A 14,772-nucleotide genomic window follows, 5' to 3' on the forward strand; every position below is an offset into this window, starting at 1 on the left:
TATAAAATATAGTTGTAGCAATCTCTTGTCAAGATAAATAATAGTAAGTTGACATGACTTGTAAGTCTGAGTGGATTCAACAAAAAATTTAAGGCAGCAATTTTTTTTACAGGATACCGTAAATACATAAAAACTTTATTTTTGTGAGTGGATGCAGTGCTGAGGACTTAATTTGGCCAACTTTACATGTGATTTTATCAAAATTGATTTTTTGTACCCTCAGATTCCAGATTTTTAAATAGTTGTATCTCGGCCAAATATTGTCCTATCCTAACAAACTGTACATCAATGGAAAGCTGAAAATTTGGCCCTTATGACTGGTCCATGCCTCCATGGTTATATGTTATACAATATCTTAGACTATTTTTCATAACATGGGCAGCTACGTTAAGCTTTTCATTCTATATACAAGACATACTGCATGTAGAGACATTTAAAAAAGTTGTCACCAAAAATGTGACCCTGTCTAGGCTAAAGTCTTGATATAATTAATTATTTTAGTTTGATTTCCATCATTGATTTCACATTGATTTCAATCTTACTGACATGATCGCACTCAATCAATAATAAAGATATTAAGGTTAGATTTTCACAGAATGGTCTTAACATTACGCAAGATCATTAATGTAGAAAACACCAAATCACAAAAAAATCACTTTGGGTTTTCACAGACTGACTGGATAACAAGTGGTAATTCTGACATCATCTACTCACCCTTATTTCATTCCAAACTTGCATGACTTTCTTACTTCCATGGTGTTTCAAACTTGTATACATTTCTTTGTTCTGCTAAATAAAAATTAAGATATTTTAATAAATGTTTGAAACCAATTAGATCTGGGGCACCAATGACTTCCATAGTAGGAAAAAATAATACTATGAAAGTGAATGGTGTCCCAGATCTGATTTGTTATAGATATCTATATTTGTCTTTAGCAGAACAATACTTTTATACAAGTTTGGAACAATTTGAGAGACAGTAAATTATAAAACTGGTGAACTATACCTTTTAAGGAAGCGATGCTTTGCAAGAAAATGTTATTTGCATTATTAATAAATATTTTAATTTATAAAATGCCCTAAATTTTGATATTTTACATCTCCGACATACGATGCACTGTAAAATCTGCAGGCTTATGGTTACAAATGAACACCATTTTAAATATCACCATACGCAAACCATTTTTTATGACATCCTCTCCGATCAGCATAACTGCAAATTCCTTGCTAGAGGTTGAGCAGCGATCCTTATAGTTAAAATATAGCATTTGTTGTGTCTATTTGTCCCATATCTCCCATATGTTTTCAAAAAAAGAGAGTTCAATATTTGTCCAATCAAAACCTTGCAGGAAGTATCCAAAAGAATCAAGTAACCTTCTGAACTTCAATGCTGAGCGAACAGGAATCGCAGCACACGACTGTTTCCGCTTCCTGTGTGTCTTCTTGATACAAGACGAATTCTCCACCACACCGACAGCTGTACGTATAACACTCGGCATCTGAAAAGAAAAAAAATCCTTAAAATCTAAATCCAGGGATTTAGATTTACAACTGAGCTAACAGAGCACTGACCAACCTGTATCCCAGTTCATGTCATCCAGTGTTACATGAGCATCCACTGGCCAACTCTGCTTCAGTTCACATGCTGCCGAGAGAAATAACAGCTGTGAAAATCATAAATACTGTATATGCATTAGCAAAATTTAATGGGGATGACAAACAAGACAACTATTATTGAGCTATCGGAGATTCAAGGACACCCAAAAACAAAGTTTGGATTTTAATTCTGTAAAATGACAGAAAGCTAATCAGTCTTTAAAAGGATCCAAATATATTAAACAGATCACATTTAAAATTACAAAGCAGTCTACAGTGCTGCAGTCAGACATTCACGTACATGTCAAAGACTGTATTGCCCCAAAATTGGAGAAAAGGATCAGTGACCCAGTACAGAATGAAAACTAGCTAGATGGCCAGTACAGCATGCTTCGTACATGACCAAGCAAATCTTCACCATCATATCATGAAGGCTCATGCTTTAGCTCATTGACCATGAAATGCACTATCACCCTTCATAACCAGAGAATGGTAAAGATGTCAGCCTTGTAGCCTTTATACAATATAACAGAAAAAAGCAGGACTTAGGTTCGCTTTTATATCAATCCAGAATCACAGTATATGGCATTAGAACCCTTCATTCAATTTCTGCCATTAACTTTAGGGACTCGGAAGATGAAACATGTAGGCTGGTTTTGTAAATAATGTACAAAGAAAATCCTGCAGCAATATTATTTAGAGCAGTGGTTTTCAACCTTTTTCACTTCAGGGGCCGCCCAATTGTCCTCAACAATATTTAAAGCCCCCAATCTCTCAATTTCTACAGAATTAAATATTAAAATAATGCTTGGCATAACTAGACAATGTAGATTTGTTATAAAACCAAACAATATGAAATATCTATATTTTTTGCATATTATGAACCTTGTTTTTTCCAATTTTAATAACTTTAAGTCATTTTGAGGCCCCCTTTGGAAATCTGCTGAGGCCCCCTGTGAGCCCCGTCCCACTGGTTGAGAAACACTGACTAGAGTATGCTAAATATAAATTTGATTGGAGATTTGAATAATCTTGCAGAAAATGTGGACTGCTATAAGAGATTTGACTTTAAGAGATTAAAGCTGTTAAAAGAAGAGAAGCTGCAAAGTCATTTAAGGTCTTGTTATGTCCTGACAAAGCCTGTATTTCTTCAGCTTCTGCTGTGAATACACCCAAATGAGTCTTAAAATATGCATTGAATACTTAAGCAGCGAACATGTGTCATCTCAAAAGGCTGAAAAAATGAATCAGAAACAAAAATGAGCTTCAAAATGTGCAATATGACAATTAATTGTCAAGAGGCCGGGAATGAAATTACATCAAATAGCTTCATAATGATAAAAAAAAATCTGACACTTCTCTGAAATGATTTTTGTCCTTTTCTGGCAGACTGTCTGAGATATTGGCAATTAACAGGTTTGCGTGTCACGTTTTATCATGGTTCTTTTTAATTAGGGCTGGGCCGGTTTGGATTTTTTCTTACCGCGGTCGGTAATCAACAAATTCCCGCGGTTTTGCGGTTTATTGGCAAGACAACGAGTTAAATAACATGCATGATTTATTTATCTTCAATACAAAACACGTGCAAATTACTTAAGGAACATGTAAAGTGAATATTATTTCCTTCCACATTTCTTCAATTTCAACATTCAACAACTTGGAACAATTAATATTATCAGTTAAAAAAAATGTTAACGCATTGTGCGTGTCCATAAGTGCCTACAGACATTTCGCCACTTTTCTATCCTTAATTTGTGAATAGCCTGTAAATGACGCAAATTATTGCTGCCCTGACGGTCTGGTAAAATAACCATTTGTATGAGAAATCACTTGTACTGCATATGTGTCCGTGCTTGTGAAGCTGCACGGAGACGTGTGTTTGTGCGCAAGATGACGCGGTCCGTCTGTCTCGCGCGCGCCCTGGCAGTCCGCGTCTGTCTCGCGCGCGCCCGGGCAGTCCTCGTCTGTCCTCGACCCTTACCATAAACATCTGTCTTTTTCCACAAACAGAGAAAGAAAACGCAAAAGCAAAACTTTTTGAAATGTGTCCTGCTTTAGAAATGGCCACTGTTGTAGGCTAGATGAAAAAGAGACAATCTAACCTCTTTGGATATTAATCCTCGCACTGATCGCGTGCTCTTTATGTTGCGTGAAAATTTAATAATGTATGGAAACCTGATTCTGTTGTTGATCTGTTGCGGCTGTTTGCACGTTTAAATTAGATAAAATGTTTGTATTACTTTAAACGAGTGACAGACAACGTCACCTGTATTTCTACTCAATGACAATTTAATATTAAAACCATATCAGTTAATGTTCAGTTAACAAGTTGCGGTTGTTAACAAGCTGCGTGTATAACATCCCCACATATACTGTACACACAAGTGCAGACCAATGTTTCAAGGTTTTTTTTTTTGCGATTATGACGGTGAGGAGCTTAGACCCGCGGCATGGGTCACGTGACCGCGGTATGGCGGTAATCTGGTTACCGCCCCAGGCCTATTTTTAATTAGTTAAAGATATGTCCTAAGTAGGTGACACAGAAGTCTTGTCGCCCAATTTTTAATAAATCTGACTTTAAATGCGGAATTTGTAGCCAGGGAGATGTAGCTTAAATTGAACTTTAATTAAAAATTGAAGTTTTATTCATACAAAATTGTAGTTATGCAAATCTCTAAGGCAGCGCAACCGCACCGCTTTCCTCCTTTCTAACACGCTTTCTGACACGGCATTCTGAATTTTTTTTTTATTGATGCTTCGCTCTCTATTTGAGCGTGCTTGCCGGGCATTTACATTCAAAATGACATTTGCGAGCACAAAAGATGTGAAATGTGAACCACCCCGAACGTTAGATGACATTACAATTTACTAAAATTTCCAAACGAAAAAAAGTGTGTTATATCCATAGACTGTAAAAAAGATGGACATAGTGTCCGTGATGTCACCAATAGGGGAAAATTAGCTATATAGGCCAAAAACTATTTTTGTACCAGGCTGTAAACATATTATTTTCTACTGTATAGTTGGCCATTTTAACATGGGGGTCTATGGGAATTGACTCGCTTTTGGAGCCAGCCTCTAGTGGCCAGTCGATTTAGTGCAGTTTAAGGGGGCGTGCACACCAAAGCTTTTACGCCTGCGGCCGGCGCATGTTTTTAATTGCTTCCGATGGAAGCTCTGCTTTTTTCAACTAAGCCAGCAGTTAGCGGTTTTCTTCCGCGCCCGGCGCTGAGCGTCGAGAGTTGAAAGAAGTTAAACTTTGGGTGAAAAGCTCCGCTTGTCAATGTCAGTTCTCACACGGCTGTCCAATCACAGTGGAGGAGGGGCGGGACATTACCACAGCAACCAACCGGCTCACAGCTGAAGTATCACAGCTACCAAAGTGCTCAGCTAAAGAAAGCTGGCACTCAGCTGAGAAACAGCTGGCATTCGGCGTTCTCCAGGCGTTTTCGGCTGCGTTTAGAAGTTTTGGTGAGGACAACCCCTAAATCACTTCCGAATTTGATTCATTAGAGAGATCGGAAGGTTGCCCCTCGGTTATATCCCAGCATGCAATTTTGTGTGTAAAAGGCGTCTATAGCAGCCCAAACAAAGTTTAGACTTCCAGGGAAAAAAAGGTAAAACTTGTGCTGGCAGTGAAAATTTAAGAGTTGTTTAATCATAGCCAAAACAGAAGAAAATAATAAATAAATCAAACAGAACACCTTGTAATCACTTTCATAATGAAATATCATACATCTCGGAAGTTATTTGGCAAAACGACACGTAACCAGATTCAAGTTTTTTTGGCAGGAAGTTGTTACTTTATTGCTTGATGGGATCTTCCTTATAAATAAGACTTCATAAATATTAATGTATGAATACATTCCTGAGAAATAGGGTGCATGAATATTTATACGCAACTTGCAAGTGTGAAAGATTAAACCAATCAGACGTGGCCTTTTAAATAGAGGCCACAGTATTTGAGATCAAACCTCGTCTGGTCAATAATGACACGTTTGGATGTGTAGTGCATGACTGGAGGGCAGGCTACTTAAGTTGAATAGGGATTAGTGCATCCTTTGAGCCAGCCAGAATCAATCACAACCTTAATTAAAACAGTATATATAGACTTGATTAAGAAGCTGAGAGCTGTGAAACATTCAACAGCTGTAATATGTACAGTCTGATATACATTTGAATGTTTTATATTTTCTTATTAGTGTTGCATATTTGCACAAAACTTTTTGCGAAGAATGTGAGAAATCCATGAAGTCTCAGATTCAGAACATTGAAATTTGATTTCAATAATCGATTTCCACATTGATTTCAATCTGTGACATGATACTCAGTCAATATTAAAGATATCAAGATTATATTTTTGGAGAATGTTCTATACATATGTACAATGAGTAAATTGCAAAATAAATGTTTTTTTGAAAAACTGGGTATGTTTACCGTATTTATTAAAAACACCTAAACACTATGCATTAACTAATGCTAATAAATAAAGATTTACTGTAAAGTGCTCCCATAAGCCTTGTACAATTTTAGCAATGATGTCAGTGTTTCCAATTGAGAAAATGAACTCCATCACTGCTGTACGTGCAGCCCAGACCAAAGCGTGGCTTTTCTATGAACACACTCTAAATGTCAATTGTGTGGCTGTTGCAAGCGATGTTAGCAAGTAGCTGTGCAAAGTGTCCCCCCCTAAAGGCGATGCTACAGCTCCCCAGTTAATGGTGTACAGGACCCTGGATGTACACTTATTGAAGGTCCTAATGGTGGGCTGGGGGAGCTTTTTCCTAAGGCGAGCGAGTAGAGAGGCAGACTATCACTTCGTGTAAGAATTGTTCATGTGTGACAGACCTGACCTACATTCTCTCTTGCTCTCCCTCCCTCCTCCTCTTCCTCCTCTATTACCCACAATCCTCACCATGCTCTTCTGTAAGGAGGCGTCTGTCCAGAGCTGCAGCTACTTTAGACAACATGTCTGTATTCATCTCTTACTTAACTTAAATATCCACAAATTTAATTTTTTTGGGCACTTAACACAAAAAAATAAATAAAGAATTCAGATGCAAAACCCTTGAAGTGCATCTGATATATTTTCTTGTAAATTAGTATTTATTTATTTATAAGGTTCTTTTGTTTGGGTTCAGTAATTTTACATTAATGGCAACAAAAAGGCTTTTAGTCAGTAATTAAAAAATGCCTTATTTACACAGACACCACTTTAGTAATTTCATTGGTATTTAACAAATTTGACTGTATTTTCGCAGCAAAACCCTCTAAGTGCATGCAAGCTTTTTTGGCAAAAACCTCCTTTGGACAAGACATAAACAATTGCAAAACCACTATAGACGCAACTAGAAACATTGCAAATGATGCAAGTCATGATTTGAAAGATAAAAATGAATAAAACTGGCTGGCACATTGTATTCCGGACCGAGCACACAAGGGACGCAAGTTTAAATGTGATCCATGGTCGTTTCATATTAACCCTTCGAGCACTTTGCTGAAAAATCAACGTGGCATTTAGTGGATTCTGCCAACAAAGCTGAATGGCCTATGCGAGATTTAATATTTGATGAACATATAATACGTTCCGAAAGCATTTGGTTATCATCATCTCATTTTTGATGGAGGTGGCGTTGACGAGCTTTTGCATCTGAGCTCTTTAAATATAATACATATTTATGAAAAAATTTATGCTAGGCTGTAGTAAGTGGTACCCAAAGCGCTTGATGTTGTGCAAGATGTCCTGTGTGGTTTTTAACTTGTTGCAGAGCAGGATATTATGGGTGGTTGTTACGTTTTTCCTTACTAGCACAAAATAAAAGATCCAACCCTTAAGTCTAAATGATTATCTGGTAGTAAGAAGACTTTTTGTAAATCCAAACTGCATCATAAGCTGCATGATTTGAAGTATTATTCATGTTTGTGCCAAATCAAATACTCAACCCCAAGTATAAGCAATTTTAAGTTTCAAAAACAAGAATCAAGCATTTTTTTTTTTAACTGAACACATGCACGATATATTTCAAAGAATGAGACAAGTGCATGTGAGCGAAGGTAACTGTGGATAGGAGAGAAGGGTATGCACCTCGCATCTGCAGGTTGTACTCCTTCCTGCTCTTCTCGTCACTCAAAATCTTCCAAGCCTGGTCTACATCAATGAATTTTTGCAGGAGCTGCTCCGCCTCCCCTTCAGATAGGCCAGGCTTCTGCTTGTCTGGGTGAAACTACCAATCAGAATGCAGAGTAAGGTGATTAACAGTAATGATAACCAATGAGGCGGTTCATGAGCAATTTACTGATGGACTAATCTGCACTTACAACATAAACAAACAAGGGTGCAAAAATAAATATAAATCAGGCATATATGGCTTCTAATCCAGTCTCCACTGAAAAATACTATATGACAGATCTGTGCTAACCATGACTTCACTATGATTTTAATCCATAAAGATTTACTTTGACACTCCCCTTTGGCTTATATGCATTATTACACTAGATTCTTTCCTGTCCTTCAAGATATAATGTCGGTTATGGCTATCGATTAGTAGGGGTCAAGGGTCAGACAAGCTGTAGGGCTCTTCATTCGCCTGCTGGAGAAACGCAGGTTGAAAGGGGCAAATGGAAAACAACTTAGATCCTTTCAAGCAGGCATTCAACCAATCTCTGATTATGCTTTGGCACTGGCGAGTGAAGCATTGCATGTGTGTGTTTTTTGTTATTGAATGGTCACTATAGTTCAGAAACTCCTATGTCGCCAAAGTCTGGTAATGATGCATGGGATGACACAGGGCTATCAAAACCATCAGCCCCGGGCAAGCCAATTACTGTCTATAGCAATTATATTTTTAATTTTAAGTAACAGGAAGACTCAATTTAACTAATCATTTCAAGCAATTACGTTTAAATCTATTGAAATGTAAGGATGCCATGCCAGTTCTCCGTTGCCCCCCTTCTCTGTTTGTTGTTTTCACTTTGTTAATGGGCGGCCAGAATGGAAAAACAGGACTGCAGGAACAAGCCAAAAATTAACTTTCTGATTGAGAGAATCATTAACTATTCCTTTGCCAAACCAGTGCTTTTGCAGTTGATGGTAAAAGCCGTGGCAGAGCGCTTAGCTGCCTCTCCATTTTCTCTTGAGAGAGGAAAGAGTGGCCTTAACAGAAAGATGGTTAAATATATTTACTTAAATCATTCATAGTGGCCGTCCAAAAGATGGAAAGCCTCTGGGAGTGCGAGCACTCTCATGCTAGAGCTTTCAGACACTTACATTACACCGTAAGCGTGACCGTGTGTGGTCAAAGCAAGAAAAGCATCCTTCTTTAATCACATCTTGCTTTTAATTAAAAGTAGCAGAATAATCTGAGACATTCTAAGACATTTAAGATTAAGACCTAAACAGGATGCCGGCTAAGAGGATTAAATCGATCTGCGTTTAGGATTTTTAAGATCAGAGAACCAGAGGATGACCAAAGCAAACTAGTTAAAGTGAAATCTCAATTGTCATAAGTGAAACTTAAGAGTAGTGAAATCTCTGATAACACTTGAAGAACAAATGTTTTTGTGGTAATTCAGGATGAGATGCTTTTTACAAAACTTTACTACAATATGGTTTTTAAGAGACAGTACTGTGCGAAAGTCATACGCAGCGTACACACCAAATGCAAAGCATCTCGTTTCTCGCAAAACTAAAATAAATTTTCTGATTGAGTTGAATATTAAGGCACATAGCGAAAGTTTGCGGCAAACACGCCAGGCAAATTCCCTTCATTCGCATCGCCCCATGCAAATTCCTATCTATTTGCGTCTGCATTGATTTTTTATGTAATCTACTCACGCAAAGACTTAAATTCGCTTCTGGTGTGTACGCAGCATTATGCCATGTACCCACCAAATGCAAAGCATCGCATTCCTCAATCTATATTACTCACAGGATTTAACTTTGTGTCATGCGAATTTTCACTTAAGTTGAATATTTTCAGCTTGTTCGGAAGATTAATTTAAGGCAAATACTGAAAGTTTGCGGCAAACACGCCAGGCCAATTCGCTTCATTTGCATCGCCTCGTGCAAATTCATATCTGTTTGCGTCTGCATTGATTTTTTATGTAATCTACGCAGCATTATGCCATGTACCCACCAAATGCAAAGCATCGCATTCCTCAATCTATATTACTCACATGATTTAACTTTGTGTCATGCGAATTTTCACTTAAGTTGAATATTTTCAGCTTGTTCGGAAGATTAATTTAAGGCAAATACTGAAAGTTTGCGGCAAACACGCCAGGCCAATTCGCTTCATTTGCATCGCCCCGTGCAAATTCATATCTGTTTGCGTCTGCATTGATTTTTTATGTAATCTACTCACGCAAAGACTTAAATTCGCTTCTGGTGTGTACGCAGCATTATGCCATGTACCCACCAAATGCAAAGCATCGCATTCCTCAATCTATATTACTCACATGATTTAACTTTGTGTCATGCGAATTTTCACTTAAGTTGAATATTTTCAGCTTGTTCGGAAGATTAATTTAAGGCAAATACTGAAAGTTTGCGGCAAACACGCCAGGCCAATTCGCTTCATTTGCATCGCCCCGTGCAAATTCATATCTATTTGCGTCTGCATTGATTTTTTATGTAATCTACTCACGCAAAGACTTAAATTCGCTTCTGGTGTGTACGCAGCATTATGCCATGTACCCACCAAAGTGAAGCATCGCATTCCTCGCTCTATATAACTCACTGGATTTAACTTTGTGTCATGCAAATTTTTCACTCGAGTTGACTATTTTCAGGTTGTTCGGAAGATGCATTTAAGGCGAATAGTGAAAGTTTGTGGCAAGCACGCCAGACAATTTGCGTTATTTGCATTGCCCCATGTGAATTCATGTCTATTTGCATCTGCATTGATTTTTTTATTTAATTGATGAATATTATATTATCAGCCGGAAATGTGAAGCTCCTTACCATGTTTGAAAGATTCACTCACAATGCAATGCTGACAGGAGTTAATTTACAGGCTGAGAGTCCAGGCGGGAGGAATTATGATAATGTCGGTCTAGTAAACTGTTGCCTACAATCCGTGTGTTTGTTGTAGTCCAAAAAAAGAGATTTACGTTAGAAACAATAACTTGTGTCATCGTTTACTTTGAGGTATGTACATTTTGCATATTGTGTACATAACATGTTTGTATAGACCCTTTTACAGCTCAAGTGATCAAATAGCCTGCGCGCGCATTTGGGCAACGGAAGTAGTGTTATTCCCCATTGGTTCTAACGTGGTAGCAACTCAGAACGTTTATTAAAACGGTTTCCCAGCATCAAATTGTCTGGTTGTTGCGTTTGGTTGCTCAAATATAATATACTAATATACGTATATATGTATCTGGCAACTTTATTTTTGGCCATCTGCTAACGTCTTCTATCCACTCCACTATAGTACACGGATCTGGTAGCTGTGTTGAAAATGTTGATAAAGTCAACTTTTTTAAAATAACTTACTGTTTGTGTTGCTTCACTGCTGATTCTTACGATACTTCCGTTGCCTAAATGCGCGCGCATACGCTGCCACGTCATCATTGTGTACAAACAGTAAAAGGGTACTAATACACACTTACAAAGGAAATGTAAAATCGAGAATCGGACCATAGCTTCAAGAGAGCCTGCAGGTTCCTGCTATTGCTCAAGGAGAGCTCACATTAAATACTTGACATTTTAGCTTATTTTAATCAGTTTTTTTAATACTGCATACAAATTCCCTGTATCTTCTGGATGTTTTAATAAAAAGACTGATAAATAATTATATATGGTCACAATACCATTGCAAAACCAACACATCTAATGGTGGCATGCATGGTGGCTTTTGCACAGTATTGTATATCTAACCGAAGTCATTTGACCAACTTTTTCCCCAAACCTTAAAGCAACACTACTCCTTAAATATCTAAAACACTGAATTTCATTGTAACTACTCAGTTTCAGTAAAATCCAGTTACCATGCAACCTGAACCTTCACCTTACCAAATATGTTTACATCTATTCCTAGCCAGTGCAGACGACGAGAAACATCAGCTCTGTTGCTGAACCCTGAGAACGGTTGAGCGAGCTTGGCAGCACAATTTCACCGTTACCTCCAGGAGAACATCAGAGTCTGCCAGAGAATTACATTCACTCCCCAGTGGCAGAAATGGGGATATGGCATTGCCTCCCCTGACTCTTTGTAGGTGCGCTCGAGGAGTCAGACCACAGGTGTGAAGTGCAGCTTAGCCCAGGCAAGCACATATACTGCCGCTCAACAAACATCTCCCTGGGCAGCCTTTTGTCAAACAGAGAGTCTAAAGCATTTGATCGAGTATTTGAAGAAAAGATAAAAACATGCTGGCTGATTGTGAAACTGTGATTTATGTATATTTACTAATATGTATGCACAAATATATGAATGAACTACACTTAAATTGAAAAGTATATAATTTTGTTCTGTTTTTTTAAGCATAATTGTATTTAATTGTGCAATGCAAAGCCTTTAAAGAGTACATTTAGGCTATATTCATTGATTATATTCTGTTTTATTTAAAATGAAAATTTATGCATCGCAAAATGTCTTTTTAATTTACATAAAAAATTATCTACTTAATAAACATGCGTATTTCACTCAAAACAAACAAAAACATTTCTCAGTTTATAAGGTAACTATGCTGTTCTCCACACTGTTTAAGCTTTAAATCCATTCTGACCCAAGTTACCTAACTAAAACTAAATCTCTGGTGGCTATCACGCATTAAAGTGTCGCTCCACAACTTCCAGGCTGCGAGCTCAGGTACTTGTCATAAATACATAACACAACTAGAAGCTGGAGCTCTGTTAGAGCACCCCATCCTCCTTCCCCTCCGGAGTTACACGCTTTAATTGCTGTCTCTTTCCACGCATTGTAAAATATTCATTTACTGGGCTTAATGGAGCTTGGAGAGCAGGAACACAATATAAAGGGCCGGGCAATTTGGAGCACTCGCCAGCTCCAACAATACATCATCTCCTCTCGGAGGCTGCGAGGGAAGCACCTCCACATCCTCCGATGGACTCTGATGCGCAGCCTGCAGCCGCTCTTTGCATCAAGGGAGAGAAGCAGGGGGCACAAAGGCTACCACCATCACACTACTGCCACCTACTGTCAGGCTGATCAGGGAGATGATATTGACTTGACGGCAAAGGATAATACTCTGTAATGCAGTGGTACGATGTGCTTCGAGCAGAATTTACTTTTCACTTCAAATAACGATTGCATACAGTTGTTAATATCTGTTGATGTGAAGATTGCGGATTTAAATGTCATCAAATTTGTAAGAAAGATTACACAGCCTTAGTTAGCACCAATGGGATCATATATGACCATATTAAGGCTGCATAACAATTAATCGCAACTAATCTAATAGCAAAATAAAGGTTTTTGTTTACATCATGTGTGTGAATGTACCGTGTATAAAAATTATGTATATAAGCACACACACATGCATGTATATATTTAAGAAATGTTTCCATGCATATGTACATTTTTTTATATATTTATCTATCTATCTATCTATCTATCTATCTATCTATATATATATATATATATATATATATATTTATATTTATATATATGAATATTTAATATATGCAAACATTTTTTTCTTAAAATTTAACATGCATGTGTGTGTGTATTTATAAATACATAATAATTATACACAGTACACATACATATGATGTAAACAAAAACTTTTATTCTGCAAACGATTAGTTGTGATTAGTTGTTATGCAGCCCTAGACCATATGCTGTTGCTTTCCAACATTGATGATGACACTTTCATCCCTTTTTGAGTTGTAAAGCAAATGGTTTAATACCATGTACCTTGTATTTAATACCATGTATTATATATTTAATAATTTAAATATAGATCGTTTTTATGTAAAGCTGCTTTAAGAAAATGCAACATTGTAAAAATCGCTATATAAATAAATTTAAATTGTTTGGGGGATTTTAAATACAGAAAACTATTTGTTTTCTGGTTATATGCTGAAATTAAAATCCTATCTATTTCATTGTAAAAGAAATATTCAACAGGGGCAACGTTTATCAATTTTCATCTCCAAAAAATTGCATGCAACACATCCTGATTGATCGAATAGTGTTATGTGATTGCTGTAATTAAAATGGATTTGGGATTATACAAATCTGCTTAAGTACAATTTGGCAGGCATAAATCAAACCTGAAATGTGTATTAATGAGAAATACCAATGCCATTAATTATGCATATGTTTTCAAAGCATGTGTTTAGCAGCCTTTGAAGGAAATATTGAATGGAAAACCTTGCATAATCTGCATTAAACTAATCTCTGTATGACTTTTACATGTGCTGATCTGAAATCATATGCAGACCAAACATACAATTTTGCATTTATTCGCATGTATGTACATACCATTAGGATCAGTTTCTGATACTTCTGCTTTATGTCTTGTATGTCATCGGTCGGGTTAGCACCGAGTATTGAGTACCAGTCTTTCTGTGGAATATTAAAATCTGCCATAATCCTGAAGATTCAAAACATGACACATTTATATTACAGTATTCGACGGTTCACGTCTAATATTAAAAACACACACCTCTATATTAAACGTTATTATTCTACACATTATGAATGAGTAATAGTTAATAGCAAACACTATTTAACTATTTAAACACTTTAAAGAAGTTTCAACTTGCCTCATAAGTACCCAGTAGGCAATTCATTAGCAGCCAGCGCGTGTCATGTTACTGAATTAGAAAACTAAGCGATTATAAAGTTAAATATAAACATGCAATATAAAATAGCGCTGTTATAAAGAACTGTTACGTTTCTGGACCTGATATTATTCGGGTTTTCCTCTATAGCTTGGCACCTGCCATCACCATTAGCTTCAACAGTCCATGTTGCTTCCCGTGTAAACGCGTGTCTCATCTTTAACCGTCCTGATAGAAACAAGAACCAATAACACAATGCCGTTATATTTTTAAACTCCTAAATTAGATAACAACACAAATAATGTTCACCTTCATTTGTATTTCCAACAATTTACTGTTTATGTTTGGGACATGACTTGATTTAGAAAGTATAAAAGTCGGAACCTATCAAGATAAATGTTTCCACACGGATTGTTGGAAAGAGA

General features: G+C 37.0%; 1 protein-coding gene across 2 annotated transcripts; it reads right to left on the reverse strand.

Annotated features, from left to right (window-relative positions):
- Positions 1-256: 256 nt before the first annotated feature.
- Positions 257-14,550, reverse strand: dnajc24 (DnaJ (Hsp40) homolog, subfamily C, member 24). 2 transcript variants are annotated; one of them, XM_065291663.2, is made up of 6 exons: positions 14,470-14,540; positions 14,330-14,380; positions 14,046-14,157; positions 7,682-7,820; positions 1,577-1,645; positions 257-1,499 (listed from the first exon to the last, which is right to left on the reverse strand). In XM_065291663.2, the coding sequence occupies exons 2-6, from the start codon at positions 14,332-14,334 to the stop codon at positions 1,366-1,368; spliced, it is 459 nt and encodes a 152-aa protein (XP_065147735.1). In that variant the 5' UTR covers positions 14,335-14,380; positions 14,470-14,540; the 3' UTR covers positions 257-1,365. The 2 variants fall into 2 exon arrangements, with proteins under 2 accessions (XP_065147735.1, XP_065147736.1); XM_065291664.1 differs by lacking the exon at positions 14,330-14,380 and having other exon boundaries at positions 14,470-14,550.
- Positions 14,551-14,772: the final 222 nt, after the last annotated feature.

The sequence above is a fragment of the Paramisgurnus dabryanus genome, chromosome 23, assembly GCF_030506205.2.
Source record: "Paramisgurnus dabryanus chromosome 23, PD_genome_1.1, whole genome shotgun sequence".
In the NCBI taxonomy this organism is placed as follows: Eukaryota; Metazoa; Chordata; class Actinopteri; order Cypriniformes; family Cobitidae; genus Paramisgurnus; species Paramisgurnus dabryanus.

What these genes read in the sequence shown, in the direction of transcription:
- dnajc24 (XM_065291663.2), bottom strand. An exon ending in ATCAGAAACTGATCCTAATG is followed by an intron (nt 7,821 to 14,045) that starts GTATGTACATAC and finishes TCTGATTGGTAG; the next exon opens with TTTCACCCAGACAAGCAGAA. An exon ending in TGACATGAACTGGGATACAG is followed by an intron (nt 1,500 to 1,576) that starts GTTGGTCAGTGC and finishes TTTTCTTTTCAG; the next exon opens with ATGCCGAGTGTTATACGTAC.